General features: G+C 39.0%; 1 protein-coding gene across 7 annotated transcripts in view; it reads left to right on the forward strand.

Annotated features, from left to right (window-relative positions):
- The window catches only part of LOC118429838 (arginine-glutamic acid dipeptide repeats protein-like), a 95542-nt gene that overhangs the window by 21245 nt on the left and 55245 nt on the right, over window positions 1-19052 (forward strand). For 3 of the 7 annotated variants that reach the window (XM_035840444.1, XM_035840440.1, XM_035840439.1), the window contains exon 2: window positions 8059-8797. In XM_035840444.1, coding sequence (XP_035696337.1) covers window positions 8635-8797 — 163 coding nt within the window. In that variant the 5' untranslated portion in view covers window positions 8059-8634. Of the gene's footprint in view, window positions 1-6694; window positions 6857-7084; window positions 7110-7535; window positions 7710-7831; window positions 7855-8058; window positions 8798-19052 lie in introns of those variants that run through there. The other 4 variants (XM_035840442.1, XM_035840443.1, XM_035840441.1 and 1 more) reach the window with 4 other exon arrangements.

Below are 19052 nucleotides of genomic sequence, written 5' to 3' on the forward strand. Positions count from 1 at the left end.
AACTATTTTTCCACATGATACCACATACCACATACGTAGGTGTATATATATGATGAACTGATATATCCCTTGATAGTAAGCAAGGCATCTCCCACCACGCTGATGTTGTACAATTTACCATAACATGTGAGCTGTTTTGTAAGAGTCCAGCTGGGGATTGATTTTGTATGAAAGCCATCCTAACCTATTAAGTCAACCTTGCATTTCTAGAGGTATTTTTGCAATACTTGCTGGAATATTAGCACCGTGCTGAAGGAGGGTAATATCGTTCATTTCTCCGAATCCAATCCGGCTCCTTTGTTCTTCTGGAGGAGGGTTCAGAGATGGGTGATTGATAACAAGATTTATCTGATGACAGTTGTAATTTTATTTATGGCGTCCCCTGCCCAGAGTGATTTGCATGATACACATGCAATGGTTACTTTGCTGATGGAAGGTCATAGGGGCAAGTATGTCCATTCCAGGGTTCCACATTATGTAGAAATTGGACAAACGATGGAGCATATTAGTGCGAAGAATACAAATTTCTTGGTTAGTTGGTAAGTGTAGAAAGCATTTGTGGCAGTTATTTTTATTCCTACTGCTTCATTTTGATTCATGGTTTACCCACTCAGTTCGTGTTTAGTTTAATCGAATGAGAATGTTTAGCAGCCAACCTTGTGATAATGAAATGATTTATACTATATTTGTGCATTGAGTTATGGATTAGTGAAAACATGAATATGCAGCAGTCAGTAAGATGTGTTTTACATATCTCCCTTGGGTTCAGTTTTAATCCATAATTCGTAGTTATTATCAAGTAATGTTTCTGCATACTCAAGTCATACATCATTATGCACAGCTCAGCTTGAGTCCAATAGAAGATACAAGACACGGATGTATAAAATAATATTTGCAATTGAAGATGCAGACTTCTCAAGTGTAGAAAATTTTCTGCGCCAGTATGTGAGGGTAAAAATAAAAGTAAGTTGAAATACAGATAAAACTGAAAGCCATGTCATGGTTTTCACAATGGTAAATTGAATGTAAAAACTTGTCAATTTGTGTTCAAGTTTATTGTCTAAACAATATAAAGTTAATTTTACCAAGGGATCACAATTATTGTCCCTTGTGCTACCAACACACCAGTTCTTGTCCCTCCCTAGCTTTATGCAAAACATGCTGTATAGTCTTCAACAGAAAGAAACATATCAATTCCTAGCCATTTTGTCAGTCATAATAAATAAATGCCACTCATGGTGATGATATGCCAATGAAAAAGCAGAGTACAATGAAGGACATATCGGAAAGTAAGGACTGAAAAAAAATAAAATTGACAAACTGTAGGGGACTTTATCAGATGAGAATACAAATTACTTTACAGCCAATAGAATCCATTGATCCTTTGGTGATGTATAGGAGCATGATTTAGTCATCAAATTCTTGTGAAGTGCACTTCGGAATAGTGGAAACTCTAGCTCTTGTGTCTGATCGAATTGTAGTTTGTGGCAATCAATCCATAGGCATAGATTGAATTATGGAAAGGGCCCCAGAGAATGTGGAGAATGGCAGCTTCCCAGCTGGAATCAATGTTGTCACATAAGCCATTGGAACTTCAGGTAAGGCAGGGAATGTTATAAGTGGTAGATACAACATAAATCACGACACAGCTGATGATATACTGTGTCAATGGGAGGATTTGTCATTGTCTTTATATATAGGACCATATATAGGACCTGTGACAAAAATGTGTGCTAGCTTCAATCCTAGCATCAATTTGTTATCTACTACTAGTACTAGTCAAACCAGAGAATGTTTTCAAATCATATCTGCCAACTAAGAAGGTAATTTGTATCAAAGGATGTTTCTATGTGAAGTTTTGAAACAATCCCTAATATGATAACTCACAAACCAGATTACAGGGGTGCTCAAACTACATTATTTGCTTATTAATATTTCAAAGGCAGATAAGACCCAGCCTTGGTTGTAATCGTTTGTGATGGTGGATGGGTTGTTACATGTCATTTCAGCACACAGATAAGGGGCCAACATGGAATGACATTTCTCCATGCCAAATGGCATCGGGTGCACGTCTTAATATTCCACAGAACCCCGTAATCTCTCCCAACAAGGTAGTGCAGGAGGTAGGTCAATGTTAAAGTTCCACATGATGATCTTTCAATGCTGGTACTGTGGACCGGAGGCAACTGCTACTACCCAGTATCATGAAGGATTAGTGTAATGGTTCTGACGACGCTCTCTAAGCATCATTTGGACCATAACGGGATGTCTGTATCCTGAAGCAGCCGCTGGGATTATGGGGGTTGGTTTTGAATACCGTCAGAGCCGCTTGGCCGGTGTGGGGTTACCGTTTTGTTTGGCTTCACGGGAAAACGGTAAGCGTAGAAGAGGGTGTTAGTGAGATACAACAGGGATGTCAGGACGTTTTTATGTGCGTTTTTTACTGCAGGCAATAATGTGCGATGGGGCATACTTCGCTTTGAGGAGGGAACGACATGAGGCAAGGCAAATGCATAACAGATGCTTTCACTACACTGACAGTGCACATAATAGGGCTCCTAATTGTTGCCAAACAAGTCAATACATACTTCATGGTTTTATGGGAGCCTGGTGATAAGATTGTCTGCCAGATGATGGTTGCATCTGTGATCAGTGCAACTGCATGAAAGGTAAGGTCAGTTGGCTAGACTTGTTTTTTGGAGGTCTATGTCACCCAGGCTGGCATTGATTTTTGCGCATTGTCTCTCTTGCTGCGACCTTTGGATCATTGAGCAATAATCAGATAGGCATTGTCTGACATTTCGCCAAATTGAGAGACTCGGGCTTGAATCATGAATGAAGTTGACAAGAAGCACTTTGTTCAGTTTTATTTGATACAAGTGGGAACAAAGTAAACATCAACTGCACTGTGTGTGCATCTGCACATATATATATACATGTATGCAGTCTGCACTCAACTATTACTACAGTATTTACAGTACTTTTCAACAAAAAACAGTCTTCTGTCACGAAAGAGAAAATGCAATGGTTTACTCAATTAAGCAATGTTATTTTAATGAAAGTTTGTTTAAGATAGTGGCATGCCTTTGTCTGTTGTTGAAAGTGTTCAAATATCTGATACAGCTATGGAATGCACATTGTATAGGATTAGCACTACATCCATCTGTATATCAAATATCAGCACTGTAATTTTACAGGTATTCTGGTCAAACATCATTGCAAACATGTACAATATCCAGGTAGCTACATAAAGATTGTGCACTGCTAAGCGCATAAACATTTGCCATGGCACTACAGAGTGATTCTTATCTCATGGCAAATAGCTGATAGATCGTAAGTCTTCATCACAGACTGGTCTCCTAGTAACCATTGCTGGAATCAATCATTTGGGGGCACTCTCTCAGCAAATGCCTTGGTTACTACCCCACTCCTGGTGATAAGGGCAGCAATTTTTCTTCTTCCAAGGAATGTCTTTGTTGTGTAGAGACTCAAGGAGCATGTTGATTTCTTAGTGGGTCATCATTCAGAGGTTGGTAACCATAGTTAAGGAATAAATACTCTTGGAATGGAGCCAAGCAAAAAAATGGGTTTCAGGTGTGAGGAGGTGTTGTTTGATGAGTATCCTATGGTTGTTAGAAGTGGACCTACACAAAGAACACCTCAGCAAAAGGACTTAAGCCATCTTTCATCTTGGATTAAGCAAGTCAGTGTTTTATCAGTGATTGATAGGTGGTTTGTAATTAAAGAAAGCATGTAGCAAGGGTGAAAGTGGATCTAGGATTTGTGTCCAAGAAATACTGAAGCTCTAGTAGTCTTGGGAAAAGATAGTGAAATTGGAGAGATTTTGTTAAAAAATTAAAAATATACTGTGATTTTTGAAGGAGACCTAGTCTAAGGAATGTAGTGAATTGAGTGAGGATCATTATGTTCCTTTAATCTAATTTATAGATTACAACGTAAAGTACTTAAGTTTATTGCATAGCCCAAGGACATTTTATAACATCCTTGCATAGCCTCATCACTTGAACTCTGACCTTTATTCTCCCTGCTGTAAAAACATCTCTCTCCATTCAGGTCAAAAGTTATCTTTGATCCAATTGATATCAGCCTGGTGCATTGTTGAGATGAATATGGCATATTCATGTAAGGTTGTGCTCATATTTTAAAGTGAAATTCTGCTGTACCCTAATCAATAATGACGGGTTCATTGACTTTACTTGACTGCGTGAGAGAAAAGTGAACACGTAATTAGTTCAGAATCAAGTTGAATGCCACATTTTGTGAACTGACTGGTTTTTCAATGAACTCTCAGGGTTGAATAATCTACTGTAAGTTCATTTATGTTCGCGAGCACTTAATTTCGCGAGTTTGAGCAAATCAGGAGTTCGCGAGATCTTTGAGTTCGCGAGCAGGTGTTTCAATTATTTTTCAAAAGTTACGATCCGGTACTATGACGGTAGCGAGTGCCCCCCTCCCACCCACACCGCAACACCAGTCATACCGTCAAAGGCGGCATTTACGCCTTGAAGTTCATAGTTCCCATTCAAACAATGTCTAAAGTTGATGTACTCGATAAAAAAAATGTGTTTCTACCGAGCCACTGTCTCATTTTTGAGCTCATTTCGGCCGTAATTTGACGACAGCGCACGGAACGCAACAGGGCCAAGGACCTCTGATATGTCGCAATCACATTTGCCGCACAGGCTGACGGGATACCCCACGCCAAGCCAAGCGACGCGGGCGCCATTTTGAAACTTTTTCAGTGTGAAAGACGGCGCTAAGTTTTAAACTTTCAGCGTAATTTGTGGACACAAGTTGTACACAAGAAGGTGAAGAGTTCATCTCTCCCATATTTAAAGTAGTTCTAACCCAGAATTATGAAATGAACGTCTTATTTTCGGCATGTAAGCGGAGTTGTGTTTGCCACGTTTCTAGTCATGAAAATTCCCAGCTATTATTGTTGTAAACCTGCTGTAATTCCATAGCTTTTCTTGTATTTTTAAAGACGAATACAGTTTTAATTTTTGCTTCGTTCGTAACTTGTAGAAATCTAGTAAAACTAGGAAAATGTACTAAGTAAATCGCAGCCACGGCGTGCACGTACTACTGAACCAAGCCGACAAGTTTCTATTTTCTCCGTTCGCCAGTGGCACATATCTACACAATAATGATTCCATGTATAGTTAATGTGTTGAATTAACTTTTATTTCGGTTTGAAAAGAATAAATGGTCTGTTATCAATTGAGTGTTGTCATTGGTATAAGTTGCAATCATAGTACACACGTAGTTGAGACTGGATTTTTGGACGGAAGGTGTGGGGAGGGGGACGATATTGAACATGCATGTTCGCGAGTAGATGACTTCGCGAAGAGAAGGTCTCAGCGAAATACGCGAACTTAAAAACCTCGCGAACTTAAATGAACTTACAGTAACATGCATTCATGACTCTTAGAATATTATGATGTGACTCAGTATGATTTGGCCAATTGCTATCTTTGTGAGTGAGACATTACACATGACATCATCATGCCTAGCTGCTTTATGATATAGTACATGCAAGGTATTCTAGATCAGATTAGATTCCCAATAAAACAGATAATGAATATAGTGCACGAGGATGGACTTGTGGAGAGGCCATTTATAATGTGTCATCAGGCCACACCAATTTAATTTCTTGGTTCACGGATTCGCTCGCTCCTTTTTTTTGGAAAAAAAAATAAAAATAAAAATTACCACTCAGCAAATTTTCACCATTAATGAAACCATTCACCAGCTTTCTGGTGTAGCAAATTGGCCTTTATATTATAAGCTCCTTAAAGTGTGGGTACAAGTGCTGTTACTGTACAATAATAGTGTTTTGTACTTTTTTCAAGCTGAAAACTTTTTTTCTTTATGTTTTGGATTAGCCGTTACCTTTACCCCAACCATTTTACAATTTTTATTTTCATTTTTATTTCGCCCTCTCGCTCCATATTTTTTATGAAAAAATCCGTGAACCAAGAAATTAAATTGGTGTGGCCTCATAAGCAACAAAATCATAGGACTTTATAGATTTTCTGTGACTTCTGTGCAGCTGTATATGCGAAGCTGTCACCTCTACATGCTTGTTTGAATAATGATTGTGTTAATATGCTGATGGAGTCCCCTCTTTATATGTCAAGTGAGAAAGAATGGGCCTGCATTAATTTTTTGGATGACTTCTTTATTAGATGTATTGCTGATGCACTTATAGTCAGTGAACAGTGATCTTGAATATGGATATCCGATGGCACAAGAGTATATATGGTTGAACATATTAAAGAAGGAAGACTGGGAGTATGGCCCAGTTGAGCCTAAATAATCCATCAATTTGCCTATCAGGCAGTTTAAACTACCTTGTAAACTTATATTGTACTTTGCCTTGAATATTATGTTAGGTTTGTTGTTAACAGTTGTAATCACTCTCTTGGGGATCATACAGTAGTCCCAATGCTTGAGTAGGGTCTGAAAGGAAAGAATTTTGTTTCAGGGAATGGATCAACTGATGAAATGATCCCAAGGGTGAGATAGATAATATCGTGAATTATAGTCTGGTTTTGCAAATTTCCTGTGAAGGGACAAGGCTTTGTTCGGTGGCAGTGTTGGTAGTTACGGTTGGCGTGGCGTGGAAATGTTTGCGCTGGGCCCTGGGGTTAAGGCTCTTTACTGGAGCATGATCTGCTTGATTGTTCGTGGGAAACAGCAGGCGAAAGAATGCCACATGCGATCAGCATCGCCTGTAACCCAGCAAAGTGCAACGGGTGTTGCAAAGTGCAGGGCAGATTGTTGGGGCGATCGAAGCGTGTGACAAGTGCGCTGAACAACCAGGAGGGTTTTGGTATGCATGTAATGTGATACAGCATTAGATATTTAGTTGGGAGGCTGGAGATACACATTGATTAGGGAGGGAAGGTTATGTGAGCTACTAGGGAATGCATGGAGCCTTGCCAGCTGTGAGACATCTCTGTTCCTCAAAGGTTACCCTGTCTCTGTCCCACAGCTGCCCCGCATGATCATGTCCAATGTTCTGACTGTAACAAAGACGTGTAGTAATTAATGAGCGCAATGACTGGGATGAATTAAACATTGCTGTAAGTACCATCTCCAATGCTAAGCCTCGGACTGTTTTGAGTCCACATCAGAAGAATTCCTGGTGGTATGTGTAGTACCGGTAATCTCTTCGCCTTGTCATAATTTAGCTACAGTTGGTTAACCATAAGACATCCTGGAGGTAGGCTGTGTTTTTGGTTGTGCATGGGAACCAAAGGTGGTGCGGCACCAGTAAATACTGGTTGTTTGTGCATCAAACATTGTCTCTTTCTCCTGGTTGCTGCAGGTGAAGTTATATGCTTGGGTGTGTTGGCTTTATATTTGTTTGTTCTGTCTGCTACCTAATACTCTTTGCGATCAGAGATTATGCCAACCTAATCCCTTGTTTCAGCTTCTCTTTTGTGGACTGGTTGGGCTGATCATTACTTAGGATACCGGTAGCTTGGGTGGTGTTCAGGAGGTATTGTTATCAATGGACAGGATTTGTGCAGTTAAAGAGACAGTATTTCGCATCTCATTTCCGGATTATTCACGTATGTACCATAAGTGCTCACTAACTCAGTAACTGGTGAGTGTCCCGTGACGTGGCTGTGCGTACGTACAGGACTGATATTGATCATCAGGTTGAAGAGAAATTACAGGTAGGAGAGTTTATGGAAGGTGATCACCCAGGGACGGAAGGATTAACGTTATGTTGTTTGGGTTTCCTCAAGTTTACCAAAGCGTTCAGCCATGTTTCGTTTGCCGCAAAGAGGTGTTAGTGACGCAGAATATGGCACAGTTGATGTAAGCTGGGAAGGGTGTGCGTACATGTGGCATGTGTGTTGTGAAAACAAAGCTTGGATGGATTCTTCTAGCTTACTGAGCCAGAATGACTGGCTAGTTAATAATAGGTATCACCAATCAGCCTATCTTGAACAGAATATATCTATCAGCTACTGTACTATATAGATGAAATTCCTAAACCTTTTTATTCCTATTTGTTTTCAGGGTGGAGCTTCTCTTCAATTTAAGCTGCCAGACAACTGACACAGACCAGGCAGAAAGGGAGACCATTACAGAGGACAATCTATTGGATACAGGGATCTGTTCTGGGGCATGCACCAACTGACATGGGTTCCAGATACACTCTGTTGTTGCTATAAAACTGCCAGTACAAGCAGCCTGACTGGTTGTTGCCTGTCACAGTGGAAGAGGAGGAAGTCAAAACAACCCTGACTCACTCCAGGGAGAATCAGTGCGTACTAAATACTTGTTACTCTACATACTCCGCTTAACTGCGGCCGACATCATTGCATGAGAAAGCCAAGCTTTATACGAGATAAGAGAGAGGCCAGATTTCTTCCTCATTGACAGTCTAACAGTGTACCGGCCTGACCTGCAGTAACTGAAAAGGACAGCTATAATCATGGAATGAGGGACAGGGCCAGGTCCCAGCAACAAGGCAAGGAATCGGTGCCAGTTTTCTCAGAAACACTCATCCGTTTCCAGCAGAAAATGATCTAACCAGTGCTCCTACTCACGAGGGAATAATCCGAACGAAAGCGGGAGTGAGCGCAATAAAGCATGGGAGAGGAAGGTAATAAACAAGACATGGAGCCACGTGAAACAACAAGGAGAAAACGCTACTCTATCGAGGAAACGAGAGAGGAGAAACCCAAGAGACGGTTGCGAAATCAGCCGGAAATAACGTCCTGGACTGTAGGAGGTGTCAGTTATAAAGTGGGAGGTGAGTGAAGTAATTAGTACACCTGACTTGTCAATCATCACTCAATAGACATATCAAGGTGGATTACAAGGATTACTTAACATGAAACTGAAGACTGATTTGAAGAAGGGGCTTTGACGTCTTGAATTTATGATGTATTCAGTTGTTTGTTTTAAGGTAATTACTCATCAATCAAGGAGTTAGAATTCCATCTTTATACAATTATACTTATAACCTGGCTGCCATTTATATTGGTGATGGTTGCAAATTGTGTATATGGCATAAACCAAATCATGTTGTTGCCTGGTATATACATTAGCATTATTACTATATATATAGGATAATGATCATAAATGCAGTCTTTGTGGCATTAACATCAGCGCACATGCAGACCTCTTGATGGGGTGGTTCCGAGTTATAAATCCTTGCAGAAGGGTTGATGCTCTGAGATTGGCTGCCTGAGTTCTAATGTAGAGCTACACAGCACTGGGCGGAGGGCGTAATTTGATTTTCCACTGGCTTTCTAGATCATTAGAATTGACACTGGGAGTCAAATGCAGAGTGCAAAGGTCAGGAGAGGCTAGGGTTGTTCTGCTTGGTATAACTTTGTATAGGGGATGTACACTACATACCAGACATGGCAAGGGTGGGGGGAGGTTCTTCTGTCTGGTGTATACTATACGCACCCGTTTTGTGTGTATTTTTACTCTCTTGTTCACAAATGAATGCACATTGTCATGTTGCACCGAATTACGTACAATAGACCACACTGTAAATCGGAGTATCCTGTTGATTGTGCTGTGAAAAAAGTATTATGTCTATGTTTGGGCTTGTTTATGTAAATCCCCTTCACAGCCCAGTGTCTGACAAGTATCTGTGAGAGTGCTGACATTAGTCTGTGATGGCCACCAGTAACCTTACACCCGCAAAGTGGAGTGGCCGCAAAAACAAGCCACATCCTGCCAAGACTCATACTGTTAGAATGTGTTGTGTTTGAAAGGCCAAGGTAATTCAGTTAAACTGTCGTTACTGAACTTTCAAAGGCCTTTTTCTTACAGGAAACACTGAGGGCCTTTAGTTTACCAGGACTGTTTTTTGCATCTGGGCATTCAAAAGAATTTCTTTTAATTTGCTCCATTTAGTGGACAAGATTGAAGAAGATAACATTCATCCAGTTGTTACCTCTTTTTGTATCAAATTTCACATTATGAGCAATCTATTTGTGTAATTATATGTATACATTTTGTTTGTTTGGACACAATTTTAATTCAGTTAAAGCACTTTCATGATAACCACCTTTACAATCATATGACCTAAATGTGGTAATCCCAAAAAAGACTCGTTTTTCAATTGCAGTTGCTTTCTTTTGAAAGGGGATAGACCAATCAACATGTCTTGCATATTTCCATTGTTATCATTCCCAATGTTGCTTATCTCCTGTGCCTCGTTTTATTCTCCTCTTGTCTATCAAGAAGCCGCTTTCAAATCCAGTCTTTTGATTGTAGTTCCTTGTGCATATCCTTTCATTCCAGATCAATCAAGTGTTCTGCCTAACTACTCAAAGAAAGGGTAGAATTTCACTAACATTACAGGCAGTACATGATTGCATGAATAAATGCAATTGGGCGAACAAAGAAATATTCCTGGAAAAGCAAATTACGTAAAGGAAGACCATTAACGGTACAGATATTGTCTGCCTTTCTACATGTTTCATGGACACTGCAAATTTTATTTGGTTGGTTTCAATTTTCAGTTTTTTTTGCCACTGAGTGACCTTACACTGTTACAGTTACGCTCATTTTTGGCAAGACTGATATCAATGTAAAGTGGTGGTCCCATGTTGTCCAAACAAAGTGCTCTGAATGGTACAGTTCCCTCTATAGGGACAGCGAATGTGTGATTTTCAAAGGGCAAAATATGCCTTAAAATTTCTTCTGTAGTACAATAGCAGGAAAGGCCTTTAGGTTACAAAGGTCATCAAAAGTCAAGGAGAATGAGCTCTAATTTGGCCACTGTTGCAGGGAATGTAACCAGTGGCTATGCTAACCTTTAGCACAAGTAATGATAGCATTAAACATAGAAGTGATCGCAGGAGAGAGGGCCATACACCCAAAATAGCCTTTGAATTTTTTTGATGCCAGAAATGGCTAGAGAAAGTTTGGCAGATCTTTAAGAAAACATAAGAATTAGTGTACAGTAATAAATGATTGAAAAAATATACACCTGCAGTTACATAAGACAGTGTGACAAGTACCAGCTTTCTTTGTCATTGATTCTTTTGTGCAGCAAGGACAGATGTCATTTCCAAGCCATGTCATTTCAACAGCCATTTACATAACCATATCCCCCCAGGATATATTTCTGCTTAATGCTTCCAGAACACCTAGTCGACATCCGTGAGCCTTAAGACTTTAATCACAACAGGATGTCTGAAGCCTTAAGGTGAACCAAGACAAAGAAAACCCTTCATCTTGGCTGGAGGGGAAGAAAAGACCGTTTCCACCTGAGATGTAGCTTGAGCCAAATAAAAGGGATGACATTTCCTGCATTTCCTGAAGTTTTTGCCCCAAGGTAGAAAGAAAAGTTCATCAAATCTTAGCTTGGAATGTCTTTGAAGTAGGAATACTGTGCCATTATTACTTCATTTTTTATATTTACTGAAGGATTTGATAAAGACTAAAAGAGTAGCAGATCAGCAAGCGTGTAAAATCATCACCCCCTCCCCAAAGATGTTAGTGGTTGACCCCCTGTTTGAATGCCTCTTTGTCTGCATCTGTCTTTCTCACCTCACACCTGCTAGACCCTGGAGTCAAGGTCTGACCTTGGAACATTAGCAGAACAGAAGTCATTACTAACAAGATCAATCTAAAAGATAACTCCCCACACCCACCACTACTCTACTACTCTTCCACCGAAAAGAAAGGAAAGGTTACAAAAAAGTTGTTCTTTTGCATGATTGTAGCTACGCTATTGAATTTTTGCCATTTCTCATATTCTCCCTATTTCATAAATGAGTCATCCCCCCAATTTTATATTACGGTATGAGATTATCAACCAACCAAAGATAAACACATAACAAACGTCCTGGGAATGCTTGTGTCCTCCAGTCAGGTTGTAAAATGGGAGGGCCCTTGTACTAAATGTCAGCTTTGTAATGCAGTGTGCCCTGGTGTAAAGTCATTATTTGACATGACAGCAGGCTATACGATTTCACTTGTCACTTTCACACCTGTTTCATGTACAGGGAGGATCACCAGAGTGCTGCTGGCAATGGCACCGATATCAAACTAGCTGGGGTTGTAATTCAGAACTTAGTAAAAACATTCTTCGAGTTTCTACCCCTGGGTTTTGCACATTGATGTATCATTCAGGTAAAAAAAAAAGATAAACAAAGATTTCTATTCATTATCCATTCACAAACCCTCTGTTATCTTGTTAGATCATCGATCTCTGCATGACAAAGCTTTGCCAGAACTCCCCTGAACCACAGTATCAGGAGTCCCAACAAAGGAAGCCAGGTAGACCCATTATGCTCCCCTTTGTTCTACATGACAGGTTCCGACCTTTCCCTTTGTCTGACGGAAAATGCCTTCATTAGCAGCCATACTGGGCTATTAGCTTTTATTTTTGCAACAAGCTATGTGTTTGTTGAAGTGTGCTGTGAAACGCATATGTCTGTTTTAACTAGTATGGGGCTGTTGATACACAAAGAGGGGTGGTTATATTACTGAAATGTTTGTCCCTAGCCCCTGACAAGTCAAAGAGGAACAAGTCACCTTTTTGTTGGGATTGGGCAGGTTACACAAAAGAAAAAGAACACAGTATTAAAGCTATCCATTGGACCAGCACTGCCTGTCAACATGGGGATTAGCATGACTTCATGTAAATCCAGCATCCCAAATGACTGCAAATTGTTTACCTCTTGCAAAAGAAAGAGACTTTCAACAGGAACAAGTTGATAGAGTTTGTAGCTTGTTCACAAAGGCGTCTATGAAAGTACTAGTGTCAAAGGGTGTCTTTATGTTAGTAGAAGCATTGCTTGAGAGGCTTAAAAAAAGCTTTAGTATTCCTTATGGTATCCCAGCTTTAAAACAGACAAAAAATTAGTCCTACAGTAATTACAGTAATTAGTCACCTTTAAGCATGTTTTAATTACTGATAAGAAACTGGAAAAGAAAATACTCTCAGTAGGGGTTGTCAAGTAGATGCACAGGATAGGAGTTTGGATAGGGAGGGATGAAAACGAAAAACAGTCCCTTAGAAACTTTTTGCAGCAAATTTGCTCTTTAGCTGAGTTAGCATCTGATGAAGAAAGGTCTTGAATGACAAAGTAGACTTTAAAAATGCATTGCTTGAACTATTTAACTTACAGTGCATAATAGACTGAAAGTGAAGGAGATCAAGCAATTCGATCAGTTGAGAAAACAAACAAACTCTCATCTAGATGTATTGACGTTTTGTTTCACATGTCAAATGTCATAGATTGTAATATAACACAATTTTCAAACCCAGTATGTTATTGTCTTTTTAAGAACCATTGGATTTGAATTATGAATAAGACTGCAGTTAGACTTTTTTGTTGGAACAATGATCTGCACTAAATTAACTACCTACAAAAATTAACTTAATTGCTAATATAAATCCCCCAATAGCCGGGATGCCAGACTGCTTCCAGAGCCTACACTAACCATAAAATTTTACCTCAGGCCCCCCATATTTACACCCTGACCTAATTCGGGTGCCTGTTGTAGAATTTTCTTTGGGGCTTGTTGGCCCTAGAGACCAGTAGTTTGCTTGTGCAGGCCCTGGAAACAGTCTGGCATCCAGGCTATTCCTCCAAGGTCATCAATGAGTGTTCCCTAACAGGGTGTAGCTCCCTGAAACCAGCATGAGCCTTCTAATCAGCTACATACAGCTGGTTTAGATAGGACCTACTCCTTACAGATTATAAATCATGCCCACTAAAACACTGTGGAGATAGGAGATAAGAGTTAAACAGAATGTTGTATATGTTTCTCCTGGTGTAGTCATTCACATTTTATCAGCTAATGAGTTTGTTTGTCCAGACATAGCATTTTGGATGTGTACCCATGACCCTGCTTACATAGTAATTGATACCATGAGTGGTGGGGTGGGCTGGTCAATAAAATGCTGATGACAGATTATAGAGAAATTTAGGGGTTATTCATTGTTTATAGACCAGGGATGCCTATTCATTTACATGTCGAATTTTATGAGATTGTACGAATTTTATGAAAAACGCACAAATCACTATTTTAAAATGTTTGCGTATGAATTTTATGAAAAACGCACAAAACACTATTTGAAAATGTATGAGTATGAATTTATCAAAAACACACGAATCATTATGCGAAAACATATGCATATGACATTATTGAAAAAACGCACAAATCACTATTGGAAAATGTACCAACCTTAACGTTATGTTATAATCACAAATCACTGTGTGAAATGCACAGATCTTACGTGATACACACAAACCATAGGCGAAACCTTCGGCCAATCACTATGTCAGGAGAAGGTATGTTTCTGAGTCCAAGTTGATGATAACGTGTGTATTAAAACCCAGCCATAGTTTTGGCCAGGCCAGTAATGCAAAAGATGTGAATCAGGACATCGTAAAACTATTAAAAGACATAATAGTTAAAATAGTTATGACAACAATTATGCACATTTGTTTCAAGTACACATGCTTCTGCTGATATGCAGCTAATTTGAGCACCATTTGATATGCACCATTAGAAAATCAAACTTCTAGGATTGAATTCCTGTCACAAAGGAAGTCAGATTTTTATTTGATTCTCATGATCTCACTGTGAATGTGGTAGCCAGTTTGTAAGTTCCTGCTTTGGAACTAGTGTTCACATTGTTATGTACAGACAATACCATAACCTAACACATAACACCTGAGACAATTGGTAAGTCACCCTTCTTTTTTTGCCATCTTGTTTAATTCTGTATGGTGCCTTAGGGGTTATTCCTAATTCTGCTGTCTGTATGCAGTAGAATTGTGTAGGACACAGAATTTACAATTGTACCCCTACAAAAGTCAGGAAAGGTGATAGTTTTGGTGTCTCACACAAGTGGGTGGGTGTAGAAAGGAAATCTGTTACAATACCAGGCACCAACCCACTGATTACCATGGCCTGGTGACATTAGGAAGTTGACAAAGTGCATAAACTCCATATGTCTTGCAAACGTTATCTATTTGTTTGCAAATGCAAGATAGATAAACATCTTGCCATACTTTTTGATACACTTTCTTACCAGAATATGCTGTAAATGTGCCCTTCCATTAAAGATAAATGTCTTCTGCAAAACTCACAAAACTATGATTCGTGTCATCTGCAAAACTCGCAAAACTATGATTTGTAGTAAAAAGGCATAGATTGGAAAAAGATAGGAAAGGAAGTTGGACTATTAAAAGATAGAGTATGTTTGATAGTTGTGGTAACCATTTAATTGGATTTCTAAAGCCCATTGGGACAAGCATAAGAAATTTTCAGTTGTAACTGGTTTATGAAAGCATAATTGTGTGAAATTGATGGCTAGCCACCAAGGTTCACTGATACATTATATTATGGAATCCCGCAAAAGCCATATCATGTCTCCATAGAATAACATTACGTATGATATACTGTACACTGCAGACATCATAAGGGTAGAGGCATGCAATTACAGGGAACTGCTCTCTCACACATTTTAACACTTAAGGTGTTGCCTAGAATGCCAACATCACAATAAAGCGTCACCCTTTGCTGGCGTCCTCATGACAAGTCAATTAACCTAACAGGTCTCCTTCATCGCACCGTAAAATAGGTAAATGCGATAAAGTTGAATCAGAATATTTTATTCCCCCATAGCAGAAGTCCAGGAAACCCATTTGGCCAATTTGCTGCGTCAATTGGTATCATTTGTAATGGCTGCCCAGCCTTCTGTTCATTCACTCAATCAAATTTTCATGAACTCGCCAACACTGATCACGGTGATCTGTGTGAAAGCTAGCCAGGAATCATCGTAGATATGGCTTAGCCATGTTTTACTTCCCTAACTCATCACAGTCGCCTATGGCCTGGTGGAAAACTACATGATGTTTGAACAGTTAAAGCAGCAATAATTGATGTCAGGTTCTTGCGAAAAATTTGTCTTATCCAAATATTTATAACATTACAATGAAGATGTCACTTATGAATTTTTACTTGAATAAATGTGGACTGTTATCTCTGGCTTCCACTTGTGTTTTGAAGACAATTACCTTTTGATTTTTGGTGCTTCATACTTTGAAAATTCCTTGTTTTGATGTTACCTGAACTTGAAGCTTTTTTTCTACGAGAGGCATTGAAGTCGGGAATAGAGACATCTATTTCTCGTTCATGTGAAATTTATATGACTGTCAGTCGGAGGGTATTGATGGGATAAAGAGCAGTCATGCACGGTATTGAATTCATCACCAGCTTTTTCAATCTTTCCGAATGCCATACCATATTTGTGTCTCTTTTGTCGTAAAGGAAAATCCATTCGCCTTCGCTGGTTGAAGCGAAGGATCAAATCTTTTCATGAGATGGGAATACCTTTTGACAGTACAAGGTTGTTGGTCTTGCGGCAATATCAGATATCTTACGTCAGTTAAATGTAAGAAATGTTATCTTCATTGTATCAGCTGCATAAAAGTGGAGGTAAACCTTTATGATCAAAGTTTATGGTTTTAAAGAAAGGTTGTTTGCCTTCAAGCACAGTAAAATTATATCTGTATACTAAAAGTGTGAATTATATTGTATAAGATATCTAATTTTCGTAATGGTTCTTTGCAAAATTTTTCAGGCTGGTAAATAGAGCGGCAAGGGAACACCTGTCATATGTAATTACATTATTCCAAATTAAATTTGCATGAAGTGCATCATCTGTCACATGATTAGGTGGCATGTCTGCAAGAAAAATATACCTCTTGGGGCACAGGTTGAAAATGATCGTAAATAGTGAAGATATTAGTAGAATTTTTTGTACTTGGGATAAATCTTGGCATCTTTCGCATTACAGGGCATTCTTCATTGTGCTGTTCGTGTGTGTTTATGGCCTCAAATATGGAAGATTTGCTGCACAGTGATCTTTAGGTATTAATTCTGGAAATATAACAGGAGTTGTGAGAACAGAATTGTACGATACAAATACTTCCTAGTGAGAGAAGCATACTATAAAAAAGTATAAATCTTTTATTGAAGAAGGAAGAAGTCTGCCTTTTTTTAATGTTACAAGTGAAAAACATAAAATATTTTTCAGACCCATTCTATCATCTTCTAAATTTGTACATAAAAAAGTTTTCTTGTGAATCATAGACCATAAATAATCAACATGGATGGGACATAATAGCATGTAACCTGATTAAATCTAGCTTATTGCAGCCCGCCTACTAGTATTGGGATGGAGGGGCTAATTACAGTCCGTGACAAATTGCACGGTATAGCTTCAATTGTCACAGATATTTTATCGATTGTACACATTTTCAGGCTCCCAGACTTTCAGACTGAAAAAAAAAGTTTATGAAAAGTTTGTAAAAAAAAAAGGATATGAAAAGTTTGTTTGAAATATGTCCCTCCCTTTAGTCAGTATGTTTTACTTGTGTTTGCTCGACCCCTCTAGGACTGTTTCTGGTCACCCCCTTGTATCATAAGTAGGAGACCCTCATCTTACACATTTGGTATGGCAGGATCAATGGCTGCTGTGTTGTAGGTCAAAGGTCAGTCATGGGTGGCTGACAGCAACCCACAATGTCACAACCCCAATGTTTAGATTCTTGAACAGCTGCAAAAATACCATTAAGGAAAGGGTTAGGTAGTGAAGACAGCTTGTTGTTTGGGTGTGGGATGCATTTGTATTGTTCCAGGTATTGTAATGGTATGTAGCTGTTGTTGGTTGATATGGCTGGGAGAAGCAATTGAAATTTGAAGTGGTTACATACCCTACAACCACATACCAAGTGTTGAAAAGCAAGTTCTCTATTTAGGCATCTGTAAAGGATAGCAAACAAGTCATTACAAGTCTCAGAGAATGATGAGAATCAGCAAACTATTTCAATTCAAACATTACCAGACATTGCATAAATTATAAGATTAGTTTGTAAATGTATAACCTTTTCATGAAATTTCAGTAGATGACTTGGACTGCTGCTATATTGAGGCACCAGTGTCAAGGGGTGGATACCATGAAATCATGTTGACATTTAATTATGAGTTGGAGGTCAAAGGATAATGTATTACTGACAATTACCAGTTGTTAATCTATGCTGGTTTCCCTAATGTCCCCAATATGAGGATATTATTATATTACTAAGATTTGATATCATTATGAACTTCAAAATCATACTGGCATATGTTTCATAATAATTTGTCCTGCTTGCCTTCCTCCCTACCTGCCTGCTATTAATGGCTGGTCCCTTTATCCTGCTTGCCTCCCTCCCTCCCATTAATGGCTGGTCCCTTTATCCTGCTTTTTCCTCCTTCCCTACCATTAATGGCTGGTCCCTTTATGCATCTCTGAAGGCCACTGTGAAGATGTGGAAGTGTAGCTGGTGACAACAGTAGCCTTTCATCCATATCAACTTTTAGGCTGGCATTATTGATTTCCAGTGGGGCAGCATCATGATATCTATGTCTTGTCACAATAGCAGCAATGATAGTGTTGCTATTGCCACAAGCCACAGGAGAACTGTAATCGGCATTCATGTAGTGATCTATAGATTTTGTGCAAGGAAGCCATTAGCTGCTGTTACAGGTAAAAGTACAAGATTTAAAAGGATGCTACTGGATGGATCGTAAGAATGCCAGTAGCTCACACTAAAAGTACAAGATTTAAAGGAAATATACATGTAAGTACGGAAATGTGTTATAAAGATGCGTATAACTTATACTTAATGTATGCTCCTCACGGCGGTCGGTTGCTAGGGTATTCTTTCCCGTTGCTATGCGAGTTCGACAGAGTATCGGGTTACAAGAGGCCTACTATTTGCTAACCGTAAAATATTTCAAAATAAACAGAATGTTATGACAAGGAAAATGTATTCAAAATAACATTAAATTCGCAATTTTAGATAGTTTCAATCTTCCCGTTTGAATTGAGATAGTTGTTTTGTTTCGATTTTGCTTCCAAAGACGATTATTTTCTGTTTCAAGGAAGGCCTTCAATATGACCATACTCTTGATAAGATGGGCCGCAAGTGCCATGGCAAATTCTCGATTTTTATATTTTTCATCATCTGAGA

Source organism: Branchiostoma floridae, chromosome 14 (genome assembly GCF_000003815.2).
Source record: "Branchiostoma floridae strain S238N-H82 chromosome 14, Bfl_VNyyK, whole genome shotgun sequence".
NCBI classification, from domain to species: Eukaryota; Metazoa; Chordata; class Leptocardii; order Amphioxiformes; family Branchiostomatidae; genus Branchiostoma; species Branchiostoma floridae.